The sequence below is a fragment of the Zootoca vivipara genome, chromosome 2 (assembly GCF_963506605.1).
Source record: "Zootoca vivipara chromosome 2, rZooViv1.1, whole genome shotgun sequence".
In the NCBI taxonomy this organism is placed as follows: Eukaryota; Metazoa; Chordata; class Lepidosauria; order Squamata; family Lacertidae; genus Zootoca; species Zootoca vivipara.
The window spans coordinates 44,735,629-44,753,050 of record NC_083277.1 but is presented as its reverse complement, the minus strand read 5'-3'; the positions used below and the strand labels follow the sequence as shown (position 1 = coordinate 44,753,050).

Here is a 17,422-nt window from a genome sequence, read left to right as displayed (position 1 = left end):
CACATGACCTGGAAGCTGTACGCCGGCTCCCTCGGCCAATATAGCGAGGTGAGCGCCGCAACACCAGAGTCGTCCGCGACTGGACCTAATGGTCAGGGGTACCTTTACCTTTTTATAATCTTTTTTATGTAAGGCCATGTAAAGGTCTGACTAGGAAGATGTTGTTCTATGCATACTAGCATAAAGCTAAAGCTTTGATTTTTGTAAAGACAAAAACAACAATATTGTAGGTCAGTCAGTCAGTCTATGCAACGACATGACTTTCTTGGTACCAAGTGTGATATTGGGTTGCTTGATGGTGTTTGATCCCTTTTGTTGTGCAAGTGTCGTACATTATCCTGGTTTTATTCACCCATCATTGGCTCATGCTCTTCCTTTTGAGATTATTGCCAGTAATTCCTTCCCCGATCTTGTTAGGAAACTTCCAGTGATTTCTTTAAGAGATCAAAACCTGTGGAAGATTCTGTGGAATGTAGTCCAATCACTCACATGGATTTTAGGACAAAGAGGCTCTAGATGTTTGCTTGTCAGCCTTTTGAAAGGATGAGTATTTCCATCTGTGAACTACTTCTAGGCTGCATCAACAAAAGGATAGTGTCCAGATCAAGGGAAGTAATAGTACCACTCTATTCTGCCTTAGTCAGGCCACACTTTGAATACTGTGCCCAATTCTAGGCACCACAATTTAAGAAGGATGCTAAGCTGGAACGTGTGTAGAGAAGGGCAACCAAGTTGATCAAGGGTCTGGAAACTAAGCCTTATGAGGAGTGCTTGAAGGAGCTGAGTATGTTTAGCCTGGAAAAGAGGAAACAGAGGAGATATGATAGCCATCTTCAAATAACTTAAGGGCTGTCACATGGAGGAGGGAGCATGTTGTTTTCTCCTGCTCTGGAGGGTAGGACTTGACCAATGGCTTCAAGTTGCAATAAAGGTGAATCCGACTAAACATTCGAAAAGACTTTGACAGTAAGAGCTGTTCGGCAGTGGAATAGACTCCCACGAGAGGTGGTAGACTCTCCTTCCTTGGAGGTTATCTATATCTGATACCTGAATAGGCATAGGAATGCATACCTGTCCTGTGTGTATAATTACAAATTCATGATTTTCTGTGGGAAGTGCTATTTCTCAACTAACATTTAGTTGAGATTAATGTCTTCAGTACATATAGCTTCAAGCTCTTTCAAGACTGGCCTGATTCTGGTCTGTAGTACCAATAATTTACGAGTGTTGTGGCATAGTGTTCGTTGTGGCTCTCACACTAACATATTTGTCCATACAGTTGGATTTCTTGGTATATTTACAAAACATGCAAGCAATGCTTGGTCCCTAAGTCTGGTAAATTCGTAAATATCTCTACTAGGAAGCAGGACCATGTGCTTGGAAGTATTTGCATCTTCCTCGACTGCCAAAGGAGCAGCGGCAGCAGCAACCACACCAGTAAATAAAGGGGCTTAGAAACCAATCTGAAGTCAACAATAGCAAGCATGGTGCTAATCGAAGAATATAACAAAAACTCTTCACATCAGTCCCTTAACTGTGATGAATCAGAAAAAAAGTTAATTATTTCTTAATGCACAATGATTATGTTTTACCCATTTAGGCGGGACTAAGGACGCTTCATGATATTGGACCTGAAATTCGGCGTGCTATATCTTGTGATTTGCAAGAAGATGAACCTGAGCAAAATCACCATGAGGAAGAGGAAGTATATAAAGTAAATGGACATATAACAAATTGGTTGGCTCGGACTTGTGACAGTTACAAAACTATGCTGCCATTCTATACATGCTTGCTTTGAAGTCCTGTTGAACTCAGCAGGTTGTACTTCTGAGTAAACATATATAGACTGATAGTAAACATTTTTGTTCAACACTGCAATATTTTTTCAAGGGGTTCAGTGCATTCTATTTATGCCTCAGTTGTTTTACTATAGACTGTCTTATGTGAAGAAATTTGCAGTGCATTATGAGCAGGTAAGGTCTATTGAAGTCGGTGAAATTTCCCTCTGTGTAATATCTGGGCAAGATGAGCTTATTGCACTACAGGAAACAGCCACACACCCAAGGCAGTGCAGAAAAAGTACATCAAAATGGGGGGGGGGAGTCAAGAGGGCATTAATACTTTTAATAATAATGATTTTAAATTAAATTTTAAGTTATTTTCTATAGGCATGTCACCTGACATGAATTTCACATGAAGTTAGAATTAAACTATTTTTTCATTTCAAAAACAAAAGTTTCCTAGAACACATAAAACTGCCAAGTCAAAGTGAATGTAAATAAGAGCTGCTTGGTGACCACCTATCATTCAATGGAATAAAGCAGGGCTGTAATGGAACAACTAGCAAACAGTTAATTTTGGAAGTTGGAAGTTCTCATACAACATAGATCATACAACATAGTTCACATGTGCAAGGGGTGTGGACTGCATTCCTCCCTGAAATGTCTGGCCAGGACAACTGCAGAATGATAACAGCATTTGCAATATCAACCCCAGAAATTTCCTAGTGTTATAGCATATGAAAGCCTAGGGAGAAAGCTGGACTGATCAAAGATGGCTCCTGCCACTAACGTGAGATTAGAGATGTCATTGACAGCAAGAATGGGGAGTGTTAAGACTTTGCAGGCAGACACCTCACCAGATGTTTTCTTCTGCCAATTGTCATTGCTTCTGTCTTCCCTAGATTGAGCTCCAAGAGATACTGCTCCTATCTCCATCTTAGTCCTGAGTAGACTGCACCATCTGGGTTAGGTGTAAAAAGAATCATAGAACTGCATGCCATTCACTCTTTTCATAAGAAACTCTGAGCACTTGACTGTATGATGCACCATCCATGCATATAGGTTGAGCTGCATGGATGGTCAACGTGATCCACAGAGTGGGCAGTTGCGGTGGAGCACAACTTGCTCTTCCAGCTGTATGAGAACAGAATCACAGAACTCTGATACTATCTGCAACACCAAGATCATTATGGCATGGCTTTAAGTCATAGTTTTAACGGGCAGATGAAATTTCAGGATATATGCTGCCTATAGTATAGTTTGTAAATGCTATAATATTTGATGACTTTGTTTTGCTTGGCTATCAACTACAGACACTAGTCTGAATATCTATGGCACAGTGCTTTTTAAAACACTCACTTATTGGCATTGCTTGCAGACTTTCAATGTAGCAGCATAATATAGCTGCTATGATCATGGGCACCCCCATATCACTACAGAAGACCTTGTATAAAACAGCACATTATGATGGTGCAATAGCTTGACCTCAGGACCCTGGATGTACCACATAAAAGTATGCACATACACTGACGCAAGCTTGGTTTCAGCAATGTATTATATTAATTAACTGATTAACTTGTATATTACAGAGAAATGGTGCCCTGTTTGGAAATCATGTAAACCATGTTAGCAATGATACAAGGGATTCATTTCAGCAGATCAATACCACGCACCGTCCCCTGCATGTCCAAAGGCCTTCAATTCCATCTCCGGTTGAGACTACCGAGAAAAATGTGCCTCCTCCAACAGGAAACTCCTTATTCCACAACCACCATAGTCATCATAGCCACCATAACCACAACTCTGTAGGGAAGCAAGTTCCAAACTCAACAAATGCTAACCTCAATAATGCCAACATGTCCAAAGTGGCTAATGGAAGACACACAAGTGGTGGAAGTCATGAGTACATATCTGAAACTGGGCATCGTTCCCACTCCAGAAGTGACTCTCATGAGAAACGGAGAAGATCTGCCAATAGGAGGTAAATCTGAAATACGGTGTTTGGGTTCAGGCCATTCTATATCCCAATCACATTGTTGTACATAATGCTTATGAAGTAATCAAATAGTGGTTTGGGGGTGTTTTTTGTGTTTGTTTTTACAAAAAAGTGCATACCATTTTCAATCCTTCATTCCTTTCAGTCTTTGAATAAAAACTTGTCTCCTTTTTGACCACTTATCCTTAGTTATCTCACTGGCCTGGATTCCTTTTATAGATTATGGTACTTGAAATTTTTATTTCAGTATATAGCTTGCATTTAGCTTTTCATTCAGCTACATGGTCTGATTCAGTTGGTTACCTGATCCAGTAAATGCCCATGATAACTACCTTACTGTGGTGAAGAGAATCAGATCAATTCAACAGATACAAGCATTAATAGCATGTTCTGCTCTACAGTTCATTAAGTCAAGAACTAATTGCAAATTGTTTCTCTTTTATTAAAGTAGCATATCTTAAAATATATTTCAGGGGTAGGGTGTTGTAGATAAATTTATTAAACAAGTACCTTACTATCACCAGTTCATGAATGCTAATTATATTTATTTTCTCCTTCTACATTGTTCCCCCTCTTGGATAGATCTCGCTATTATGAAACTTACATTAGGTAAGTAAATACAGTGTGAAGCTCTTGGCAAAAAGGGTATTGACATGCCCAGATGTAACTGAGCATGCTTTTAGAAATAATTTCTAAATAGCAAAAATAATAATTTCCATAGCAAAAACAACACGAGTTGTGATACTCACATTGGGGTAATTATAAACTGTCGTGCCCATAAGAATATCTCAGAACATTGTGGGCATCATGAGAAAATAATAATTAAGACTACTCCAGTTTATGGTTATTAAACTACTGTGTGTATCCAAATGTGTGAAAGGGGTAACAAGAATATGCACACCAGGCATGTTTCTATGAAACTGACATCTGCATCAGCCCCACTGTGGTTGCTGCATGTTCAGCGTCAGACTGAAGAGGGCCTGAAACTAGTATTTGGGCATAACTTGAACCTAAAAAAGGAATGGGAAAGCAGAGAGCTGCATGCAGCCCACAGCCCAATTTCATGCAGGTGGCAAGGGAAGAAAAATGAGGTGGCAGAGAGGGGAGGGAGGGAGGGAGGGAGAGGGGATGTCCCACCCACCTTTGGTTCTGGTCCCACCCATGACTGGTACAGCTCCACCCACTGCCAAGATGTAGCTCCTGACAGATTCAGCTCCTGACAGATTCCTTTCAACAGAATAGTTTCTTTAGCCATGAAATACAGGAAAATACTAGAGACGTACGGCTTATTTTTGAACCAAATGAAAATAAAGCAGTTGCCCTCATAACCTTAAGTGTTTTATATTCCTAAAGTAAGGTCATTGACACCCAAAATTTTGGAGTCAGACTTGCTTCATCCTAGCTAATACTTTTCTTCTAATGAATGCTATAATAAAGAAGCAAAGAGAACTCTTTTTTTTTACTTTGCTAAATTCTAAAACCATGTGTGTTGTTTTTTTTAAATGACATTAGAAAAGCATATCTGAAGCGAAAGTCCACAGTGATAGGTATTAGACCACTTTTCTGCCACAATGATTTATGCATAGGTGTAAAGACAAGACAGTGATGCTTCCGAAGTAGGGAAATTTGTGAAAAGTGCAGCTGTAACCATTTATGTCAACATTGTTCCTTCAAGAAACTAGGTTACATCACTGAATACAATGGCCTTGCCAAACATCTATGTCCTATCTGTAGGTCAGAATCTGGAGATAGGCGTCTACCCACAATTTGCCGAGAAGATCATGAAATTCGAGATTATTATAATGATGATTGCTACTTGGATGATCAGGAATATTTTAGTGGTGAAGAATATTATGAAGAAGACAGTATGCTGTCAGGAAGCAGGTAAGATTGCTAGTCTTTATTGATAATTTTATGTTCTTACAGCAAAGAAAGAAAAGCTATTTTAATGTGCTACTGGAGTTCTGAAATATGCAGGGAGCCTAGGTAAAGGTAAAGGGACCCCTAACCATTAGGTCCAGTTGTGACCGACTCTGGGGTTGCGCACTCATTTCGCATTATTCGCCGAGGGAGCCGGCGTACAGCTTCCAGGTCATGTGGCCAGCATGACAAAGCCCCTTCTGGCAAACCAGAGCAGCACATGGAAATGCCGTTTACCTTCCCGCTGTAGCGGTTCCTATTTATCTACTTGCATTTTGATGTGCTTTCGAACTGCTAGGTTGGCAGGAGCTGGGACCAAGCAACGGGAGCTCACCCCGTCACAGGGATTCGAACCGCCGACCTTCTGATCAGCAAGCCCTAGGCTCTGTGGTTTAACCCACAGCGCCACCTGGGTCCCTGGGAGCCTACACAGATGGAAAAGACTTCCTATTTCAGAAGTTACCCTGAACACACAAGGGGCCAAGAGGAGCCATATCACCTTGAGGCAGGACTAAACATATGGCCACACAACATATTTGAGTCTACATTGCTCCCTCATTTAAGTTAGCACATGAAGAGGCCACAGGAAGGCACATATCCAGGTCAAGGAAATACAGTTTAACAGAAAATACTAGGCAGGCAGATTTGGGAGAAAGCATGAAATGGATTTTAGTATTTGGGAATTGGGAATTTTGTACCGGTAGTGGCAAGAAGATGAAGATGCTTGGTACTAGAATGGCCACAAGATTGCAGGTCGGAAGGTATAATAGGCACAGTGAAAAGGTAATTGGGTAGCTGGATTAGCGTGCTGCTATCGGAACTATTGTGCTGTTTTTGTTTTCCTCAACATACTTCTGTGAGATCCTTTCACCCGTGTTCATGAGAAGACCATTCACCTAAAACAAAAGTGGGCCACAGCTCTCATCATTCTTGATCATAAACCATGCTGCCTTGGTCTGATGAGTTACACTCCAACACCATCTGGGGATTTTGCATTCATGACCTACATTGGATTAAAGTTTAGTTAACTCCTAGTTCTAATTAAATGCAGGGCAAGGAGTTGGTTGCTGCAAAAAAATAAAAAATTCAGTATTATTTATCCTGTGATCAGCAAACTTCGTATCTTGACAGTGAGTCATGTGTTATCTCAATATTGGATTAGCCTCTATATGGCATGATAAATCTGCAAGAAACACCTATAATTAGGGTCTGAGGAGCCACTGAATAAAAAGATGGTTACTTTTTATGAGCTAGAAATGCCTTGAGTAATAATAACAATAACAATAATAATGATTTATTTATACCCTGCCCATCTGGCTGGATTCCAACAAAATATTAAAAATACATTAAAACATCAGTCATTTAAAACCTCCCTAGAAAGGGCTGCCTTCAGATGTCTTCTAAATGTCAGATAGTTGTTTATTTCTTTGACATCTGATGGGAGGGCAGCAAATTGTTAGTTATGTAATTTATTGGTGTTATTTTTACTGCCTGGGATGGAGGGAAGGCAGTTGAAGTACTATGATAACCTGACAGTCCTTACATATTCTGCACTTTGATTTTGGGGGGGAAGGGTGCTATTTGCTGCTTCAACTCGAGACAACAAAATGTCCTGGGCTATTCCTGTATGACCTGCATTAATCATCTGTTTCTTTACAGCAGGTATACATATGACTATCCCAGTAGATATCACTGTAATGATTTGGACTTCGAACGGCCAAAGGGTTACCATCACCCACATGGTTTTTTTGAAGAAGATGAATCCCAGATGTGCTATGATTCAAAAAGATCTCCAAGGAGGCGGTTGCTACCTCCAACACCTACACGTGAGTACAACTGGGAAAGTTGGCTTCATTATATGGATGTACATTTGGTTTGCTACAGGACCTGTGGATGTCTCTTGGCCTCATGGTATCGAAATTATTCTACTCACCATAAACAATCAGAAACCAGAGGCAACTCATTCACAGAATAACACTGTTGCAATAGTTAATGAACAGAGAAAACAGTCCACCAACTATGGAACATATTCTGGAAACTTCTTCCACCATCTAGTTCTTTAATTGAAAACCAGCTGGGAATGGGTTGCTGAAGTTCTTCAACAGTAAGAATTAGAATTGATCCAGATTGATCTATACTTTACAGATTAGCATTTGAAATCTACCCTCTCTTATCAAAACAGCATTCATTTATGGAGTTGTTTTTTAACTGCCCTTCACCCTAACATCACAAGATAGGTTACATTTAGGAGGAAACAGGTTTATCTTAAGCAAAAGATGCAAAGAAGGAGTTCCACAGTTTTGGGGTCATCACAGAGAAGGCCCTGTTTAAAACTACTGGTCCTGTGAGGTGGCAGTACCAAGAGAACCACTTCTGCTAATCTCAATACTTGAGCTGGCATATATAGGAGGAGGCTATATTTGGAGTGTAGGACTAATGCAAACACCTTGAATTGTCGCCGCCAGCAACAAAGGGAGCGGGGGAGGAAGGGGCAGCCCAAAAGCAGCCCTCTGCTGCTCCCCTCTGTGAAGGCAGCATCTCCCTCCCTGGCGAAGATGTAGAGCTTTTTTTAGGGTAGCCAAAGTTGCTGAGTTTCTTTGGGGGGACCTAGTGATCTACCAGTGATCTACCACAGACATCCAGTGACCTACCAGTAGATCACGATCTACCTGTTGGACATGCCTGGTTTAGTATATTTGATTCAGATTTTTTTTCTTCATGTTTTCTTCCTCTAAAAATTTAGGTGCGTCTTATGGTCAGGTGCGTCTTATGGCGCGAAAAATACGGTGCTCCTTAAGACAACCCAAAACTATTTGCCACCTTTCCTTCAATTAACTAGTTGTTGCTCCTCTTGAAACTTGTCTCCAGAAAATAGTAATCACCAATTCAATCTTTTCATGTTTCAGCAAATCGCCGCTCTTCCTTTAATTTTGAATGCCTCCGCAGACAGAGCAGTCAGGATGAAATCCCACTATCCCCCACTTTTCACCACCGCACTGCTTTGCCACTGCATTTAATGCAACAGCAGGTGAGTTAAAACACAGTGTTCACACTTTAGTTGCAGAATTCTATGTTTGATATGTAATTTTCTGCTACTTCTTTGGAATATGCCAATACTGGCAACACTCAGGGTGACGGAAGATAGGAAGCTCTTTCCAAGTGTTCTGAATAGGGTTTAAGCAAACACGTGAGGAGAGAAGAATCTGCCTGGGCGTGCTAGCTCCACATCCAGTCCCTGTCACCTTCTGGGTGTTCCAAGACAACCGTTTGTGGGGAGGAAGCCTCCTATACTCATGGAGGCTCCTGTGGCTTTTGAAACTGGAAAACTCAAGGCTCCCCAATGCATGTAGATAGTTAGGGCAGGCAATCTCTCTCAAACACATGGAGGTGTGATAGCAAGGATGGATGGATGGTGGGAGGACATGGGCGTACCCGGCAGGGGGGGGCAGCTGCCCCCCCAGAAGCAATTTCTTTAATTTTATTGTCCTGCTTCACGGTGGCTGCAGCTGAGCTGGAGACGCGTCGGGGTCCTGCAAGAAGAGCCTGAAGCGTCGCTAGCTTTCTGGCTGCCCGGGGCTTCCATCACACGCATAAAGGCTAGCGATGCCACTGGGAGGAAGGGACCCCCGCCAAGGGAAAGGAGGAGCAATGGAGACAGGGAAGTGGCTTCCTCCTCCTCTCCGTTTCTCCCTCCCCTCCTCGAGCTCCAGCGTGAGGGCAGCACGGGAGCTGGGTCCCTAACCAGCCCAGCCCCGGCGGCGCCACTTACTGCTCTACCGACGGCGTGCCCAACCCCGCTGGCCCCGACTCCGAGGGCTGTACATGGGCCGCTCCTGGCAGCTGCAACAATAGCCCACGGCGGCGCAGCACCTCAGCAGCTCCCGGGTCAGCGCACCTTCGGAGCACGCAGCAGACGCCGGCACTGCTTCTGCTTGGGCTGCAACGGCAGCAGGAGCCGCGGAAAGGGGAGGGGGCTTTGCAGCAGGAGGCGTAAGCTGCAGAGGGGAGGGACGGAGGGAAAGGAGGGCGGACCTCAGCTCGCGCCCCCACCAGGTCTGTGGGAAGTGGAGGCAACTCAAGCGTGCAGCTGCTCAGCTGCTCGGCCAGCCCTCCCTCTCTCCCCTCCTCCTACTCAGGCGGGGCAGCCGTCGGTGGAGGGGGCGCCGCACTGCCCCCCACAAAGTGGAGCCCGGGGCCCCCCGCCCCCTATTGCGATGCCCCTGGCCGCACATGCGCGCTCTCCCCCGGGGTGGTGCCCAGGATGAAACGTCTTCCCGGAGTCACTTTCGCCTGGGCTCTGCAGCCTCGCCCACATTCCCACTTTGTGGTCCCTCCCCTCCCGTGCCTTGGCCCCGCCCCTGAACGACCATGGCTTGCCGCCTCCTAGTTTTGATCCTGGGTACGCCCCTGTGGGAGAATGTTAGCTGCCTTAAGCCCCATTCAAAATGCCCAACTAGGGATTTTGTAAGGTCACCAGCATGTTAAAACTCCTGAGAGCTCAGCTTTCTGGATCCTGAATTGTGGAGAGAAAAACGTGACTGCAGGGGAGTGGGAAGAGTGCTCCTATGCCTCTAGACTATTTTTCAGCAACGGTTTCTTCACCAAGTCCAGTCTTAGGAGGAAAAAATGGTCCTGATGGGCAAGACAAAGAGCAATTCAGATCCTTAAAGTAAGCAACTCATACTTCCCTGGTTAGTTACAAAGGGCCAGATTCAACTAAGTTGCTGTACCAGCAGAAGCCAGCTAGCTCAGTGGAGCTCCCCCTCACCTTTCTTCCACCTTTCTTCCTCCCAACCCCAGAATAGCATACAGAGGGAGGAGAGAGACCACCATTCCATTTGACAAGGAAAAATGCTCGTGCTAACAGAACGATCTCCTTAGCACGACATGGAATTCCTCCCTTACAACTTTTGCAAGTTACAATCAGCTATGTCTACGATCCTATTAATGTTTCTACTGATCCTAAAAATGCTTCTACGTTGCATTTTTCTGGGGCTGTCATTAAATAGCAAAATCTGGCTTTATGCATTTCCCCCTTGGAATTAAATCCCACTGACTCAGGGGGCTTAATCTCATGTAAGTGGGCATAAGACTGCAACCCAATCCTATGTGTGGTTGTTCAGAAGTAACAGAAGTTGATTGTACTGAGAGCGTGCCCCAAAATGAAACAATTGGTCTCATGGTATAGTTGCAAAGGTTGAGTGGATTGGCAAAAAGTTCTATATTTCAGAGACGGGGAACCTGTGAACAACCAGATGCTGTTGGACTCCATGGGCATTGGGCAATGTTCACAGACAATGGGAGTTGCAGTTCAGCAACAACTGGAGAGTGATAGCTTCCCCATCCCTGATGTAATTATTTATTTCTGCAAACATTCAGTAGAAGTTGTTATGATTTATTAGGACACTGCATCCAGTGCATTTTTAATAATAATGCTTTTTCTTCCCCAATATTAGGTCACATTAAGGGCACATCCAGATTTCCTTTTGTGCCGCATTTCTAGGCATAGATCTTCACTGTATCTGAGCTCTTTTTCTTTTAGTCCTGAAACTTTTCCTATGATTCGGAACAAATGCAAATATACAGACAACCCGAATTCCCATTTGTTCTGATTCAGGATCAAATTTTCCTGGGGAAATGACAGGCCAAAAAATGCTTGGAAACATAGCTTTAAAGTGTGGAGCTACGCTTAGAAAGTGTGGGGCAAAAGGTTAGTGTGGATGAGCCCCAAGTCTTGAATACTGGGTTCAATTATGCCTATTTTGCACCATTCCCTCTTCAAAATTATATTATTGAAATATACTGGGTAACACTGCCAGGATCTGTTTCAGAGTTTCTTGCTGTCCAGAGTTCTTACACAGGATGGACCTCAGTCATGCAGCCAAAGAGTTACAGCACACTGGTTACTCCCTTAGCTGAGACTTGGGTGCCACAGTTCAGTGCACAGCTGGGCACATTAAGGCTCATTGCAATAAGTGGAAGTTAAACACAATGTAATTCTGGACTACGGCCAGTGTCTTAACCCAGCACAACTTCAGGGTTGTTAAAAGTTTCCAATATATTTCCTGGCAACCTCAAAATACAGTGAGCTTTAAACCATCTTTCACATGTTTTGTTGAGAGAACAGAGAAGTAATAAATCAAAGTTCTATGCTCTCTCTCACGCACACATACACACACACCCCTCCTGTTTGTTTAACACATTTATTTTCCACCATGTTCATCAATGCAAATCATAAGTAAATTGAACAATGGCATGGTTCACTCTTCACTCTTTAATCTAAAAACAAACGTACGTCTGATTGAACACCTTAACTGGCTTGAGATGACAAGCGTGGATACTGGCTGAAACTACTTTGCAAGTGACCTGCTACTGCCTTCATAAATCTGTGAGTGTATTCGCTTTTAATCTCTTCTTCAGGTCATGGCTGTTGCAGGTCTAGATGCCACTAAAGCTCATCGGCATTCCCCCAGCCGTTCAACACGTTCCTGGGCCACACCACCAGCTACCCCACCCAACCGTGACCGGACTCCTTATTATACGCCTCTTATCCAAGTTGACCGAGCAGAATCGACGGAACATATGAATGGCAGCCTCCCGTCTTTGCATAGGAGCTCCTGGTACACAGATGATCCTGATATTGCCTATCGGACATTTACGCCAGCTAATTTGACTGTACCGAGCGACTTTAGGCATAAGCATAGTGACAAGCAGAGAAGTGCGGATAGTTTGGTAGAAGCGGTAAGTGCTTTGAGCTCCTGTTTTTAGCTGCATGGTGTTACTTAAGTCATTTTAGAAAACAAAGGCTTACCTGCCATTACACATACTTAAATCGCTAGAGGCCACAAACAGCAGAGATAACCCTCTTCCGTCTACAACACATAAGAACACTTGAGAGATTTGCCAGCTATGATCACTAGCTCTGCAATAGGCTGTTGAAGAGCAGGAAGAAGATCAAGATGGTTGCTGCATTACCAATGCAAACCAACAACAACTGATGTTTCAAAGGGCTCCAGATGGAATCCTAAAACCATAGTCAGTTGGAAGGGACCCCTAAGGACATCTAGTTCAACCCCCTGCAATGCAGGAATCTCAACTAGAGCATACATGGCAGGTGGCCATCCAACCTCTGCTTAAAAACCTCCAAGGAAGGAGTGTGCACCACCTTCCGAGGAAGTCTGACAGAATCAGATGAGATGCCTCAAATGATTTCAAAAGTTGTCTGGGAGTAGCCACAGCTTGCAGTGCCTACTTAAAAGGCTGGGTAGTGGGGCTGAGGAGGAATTCCCACTGTCTCTGCGTTTGGTAGTAGTGATAAGAGTTCAGAGTAGAAGAGGGTTGAAGTATTGCTACTCCACACCCCTCAAAATCTGAGGCTGATGGGAAGACACAGATGACGCAGCAGTGGTGTTATCAGGTGCACGTTGCTAATTTGGTTACAGAAGCCTAATTTGGTTACAGAAGGCTCATTTGCTTACAGAAGCATCCAACATATTAAACAAAAGAAACAGGTGGCTTTTTGTTTTGTTTTCTGAGAAAGCTGTTTTATGAGTTTTGCCAGATAAGGAAGGAACACTGATACAGTAACAGCAGTGTCACTTAGGGAATTGCCAAAGCAGCAAAGAGACAAGTGCAAGACCATATTCTGTCTTTCCACCCTGCAATGACATACAGTATTCTTTATTATGGTGCAAAATCATTAATATTGAATGGATAATTTTTTGACTGGATATTTTGTCTTTTTCTGTTAAATCAGAAGATTGTTTAGGATAGGCACTCCCTGATGCTTTGGGGGGAGCATGTTCACTTCTGCTGTTATCTGTTCCACATGGATGAGAACCCAAGGCAAAATGACTGAGGAATGGTTTAAGCCAAGGTGCGGAACCTCCACCACCACAAAGCCATTTCTCCCAAACCTTGCCCACCATCAGAAGTCACTTGTATCATCAGATGAAAATCCTATGTTGGTGTTTCAAGACGCGAAGGGGGGCATGCAGCCCTAAAGCAGCAGGATTTAACACCCTGCTCAGCTGACAAGGGGTATGTGTGTTAAATCCTGCACAGCTTGGCGGGTTTCATACAAGCGCCTTCCCATTTCAGGAAGGGGTACATGGAATCTCTTGCTACAACAAAGGCTTTCCTCTCTGTTCTAAAAACAGATTCAGAAAATGATTTGCATCAGAATTTCCTGCAAAGATGAAGGGGGGAGATGCTCATTTTAGCAGCACTTTGCAAGGTTCAAAGTTTTGCAAGGTACACCTGATGTCATTGTGATATCAGGTGATTCACAAACGGGTAGATCACCCATCTGTCAGATTTGCCCCACGAGGACAATCCCCAAAAGGATATAGCCTGTTGATACAAAACTATTCTCGCCACCCAATTTAAGCTATATCCTCCCTATGTGCCATACTGTTTCATGTCAACTTCTGTCCCACTGTGTCTACAAAACAGGACAGAAGCTGAAAGCCACCAATACTAACTAGGCAACATAGTTTGGCTGCATTCTTTATCAGTTTTACAGCAAGAATCATGTAAGATAGAGTGACTTTTATTACAACTATGGACTCCAGAATTTCTCTGAAAACATGAGTGTATTCTAGGTGGCCCTCAGTCATGCATCATCCCAACTCCTGTCCTAGTTTCATCAGAATGTCACTTCCAAACTCACCCACCCACAGCTTATTGGGAAGGCCTTCTTTACGCAGTTGTGGGACAATTCAATATCCGGGGAGTAGATTTTCTGAAGGCACTTGAAATAAAAATAATAATGCAACATAAAAAGGTTTGCACTCTCTAAAATAAATTAAAGTATTGAAGCTTTGTCACTGTTTGCTTTTGATTTCTTATTCTAAGTGCCAAATTAATGTTTGTAGTATTACTTTCTCAGGTACTTATATCTGAAGGATTAGGACGGTATGCAAAAGACCCGAAGTTTGTTTCTGCTACGAAACATGAGATTGCTGATGCTTGTGACATGACTATTGATGAAATGGAAAGTGCTGCGAGTAATCTTCTCAATGGGAACATTAGCAATGGAGCCAATGGCGACATGTTCCCCATTTTAAATAGACAAGATTATGAACTTCAAGACTTTGGTCCTGGCTATAGCGATGAAGAGCCAGATACTGGTAAATATGAAGAAGACTTAGCTGATGAAATGATATGCATTACAACCTTATAGTATTTAGCAAGAAAAAAAAAGTTTGCTTTTAAATAAACAAAAGTGCCTCATAGTTCCAAGATGCTAGGCACTAGTTGGAATTAAAAAGGAATCAAGTTTTGCACGATTGATGATGTCACATTGCGAGGAAGCCATACTTTTATTTATTCTTAAATATCTCCAGTGTGGTGAAACAGGATCAGAATGGCAGGATGTTGACAAGTCCTTTGCTATAGAATCCTGAGCTCATCAGTGAGTGAAGGTTGGTTATTAGACTGAAGGAGATTTTAACCAGCCTGTTTTCAGATGTTGAAGAAAAAGATGAAAGATTGCTGCCTTTCAGTTTTGTGCTGCTGTCCTTCAGAGTGTAAAACTTTCTCAGCGGAAAAAGGTTGGGCACCAAAAAAGAAAGTCTGCACGAGAAGGATATGGTGATGACAATCAAAAGTGTCATTACCTCTGATTATATGGCATATCAAATGTCCACTACATTCAACATATCCACTCAGATATTATTTTCAAATTTGCCACCTTTTTTTTAAAGTATTTGTCTAATACAGTTTGTCAAACGCTACCTACATGAGATTGTTATATTGGACTGATGCGAAAAAGGATTTCTCTCGTATGTAACACCAGTTTACATAGCAAAATATCATTAAAGATAGTCTGTTTTATGACTGTCACATTAAGGGCAAAATATACTGGAATAATTGCATTTTTACCAATGCACTTGCAACCAGGTTAAAGTAGAGTTAGATAAGATAGTTTGTTAAAAATTATATAGCAGAAATTATTGTAAATAAATTGTAATCTACAAACATTTGTATTTGTAAAGAGATGTTCTATATTTTGTAATTATTGTACCGTAATTGAACTGCAGCAATATTTATGGAGCCTAATTATTGTAATTCTCCACAGAATTCTAGATAGAAGTATTTTTACTTGGATTGTATAGAGCTTTAGGATTAAATATTTAAATAGAGCCACCTCTTATTTCTTCATTGTAAAATGCTTTTGAGGTAAAGATTTGAGAAACTTGATGCTACAGAGATTTTATAAAATATTTTGAGCCTACAGGAGTCTCACTTTATTTAAAACATGGAAGATGACTATAGTCTTATATTTGGAAAGTTAAGAGATTTGGAATTAACTGTTATCTTTTTTTTATTTGGAAACTTCTGCTTTTTATTTATACTACAACTCCTGCAATAACAGGTAAATAAAAAGAAATTAATCAAATTAGGCTACGCCTAACAAGGTTTTCTTTTAACCTTGAAGTATATATATTTACAGATTAACTAACCAAGTATTTTACTTGGTGTAGAGAATTCTTATGAAGAAATAATTTAGCTGGTGGATGCAAAATGTTAACAAGTTACTCTGCTTGAAGTGGAATGTGTGATGAAGCAGTCATTTGCAGAACCAAAAGATTCCTAATATGTTGGGGAAATGGATGGCGGCCTCCCCTTTGTTGTTCTGTGTGGACTGTTTCCAGGATTTATTTTTATGCAATCAAAGGAGGGCTTAGACATTTGTCCATGATGCAGTAAAATCCTGATATTGAGGCTAATGCAATTTTGGAGGCAGGTGAATATCAAAAATCTATTTTATGAACACGATAAATTGACTTGCTTTGCCAAGTAACCTTATCAGGGTTTATCTGTATTAACAAAATAGGTAGCAATTCAAGTCACATTTTAAAAAGTGTGACCTATACAAACTATGTTAATATAACCATTTTGTACACAGTGGCAATTTGATATAGATACCTTACAGACCTCTTCTTGAATCATTCTTTCAAATGCCAGGAGAGATTTTAAGGGTTTGTAAATTGTTTCTTGACCTACATCATTTTGTATGAAAAGAAATGCAAAATGTTCTTCGGAATAAAAATGTGTAATAATTTTATTATACTTGGGGCTCTTTTTACTATCAGCTTCCTGAAGGTGGTTTCTTCCTGACAGTCATAGACACATAATCCATAGGTAAATAAATACTTCTTGCACAAGCATCCCTGTAATAAATGGGAGCTGTGCAATTTGCTTCAACTGAACAATCTCCCAGTATGAGCCATACAGAAATTGTAAAAAAGAAAAGGCTTTCACTTTCTCAACTTGTCAGTAGCCTTTCCTGGGTTGATTTGCTTAGAACAGGGGTCAGCAAACTTTTTCAGCAGGGGGCTGATGGTCCATTGTCCCTCAGACCTTGTGGGGGGCAGGACTATATTTTGAAAAAAACAATAATGAACAAATTCCCTTGCCTCACAAATAATCCAGAGATGCATTTTAAATAAAAACACACATTCTACTCATGGGGAAAAAACACTGATTCCCAGACCGTCCGCGGGCCGGATTGAGAAGGTGACTGGGCCGGATCTGGACCCCGAGCCTTAGTTTGCCTACCCATGGCTTAGGAGGAGGAGGAAACATTTGAGTTTTGCAATGTCACTATGCATTACATAGAAAAGGAATGGAAGGGAAGAAGCTCTCGGCCTCGGCAAGACACTTTTCAGGGTCAGATAAGTACAAGCATGAGAAACCAATATAGTTCATCAGGTTGCTC

The 17,422-nt window shown here is 42.0% G+C and overlaps 1 protein-coding gene across 2 annotated transcripts in view; it reads left to right on the top strand.

Moving 5' to 3' along the window:
* The window catches only part of CACNA1D (calcium voltage-gated channel subunit alpha1 D), a 208,356-nt gene extending 191,583 nt beyond the window's left edge, over window positions 1–16,773 (top strand). Inside the window, exons 41-48 of one of the 2 annotated variants that reach the window (XM_060271439.1) lie at window positions 1,601–1,714; window positions 3,371–3,762; window positions 4,360–4,386; window positions 5,512–5,661; window positions 7,360–7,523; window positions 8,604–8,725; window positions 12,118–12,438; window positions 14,588–16,773. In XM_060271439.1, coding sequence (XP_060127422.1) covers window positions 1,601–1,714; window positions 3,371–3,762; window positions 4,360–4,386; window positions 5,512–5,661; window positions 7,360–7,523; window positions 8,604–8,725; window positions 12,118–12,438; window positions 14,588–14,881 — 1,584 coding nt within the window. In that variant the 3' untranslated portion in view covers window positions 14,882–16,773. Of the gene's footprint in view, window positions 1–1,600; window positions 1,715–3,370; window positions 3,763–4,359; window positions 4,387–5,511; window positions 5,662–7,356; window positions 7,524–8,603; window positions 8,726–12,117; window positions 12,439–14,587 lie in introns of both variants that reach the window. The other variant, XM_060271438.1, reaches the window with a different exon arrangement.
* The last annotated feature ends 649 nt before the right edge of the window (window positions 16,774–17,422 follow it).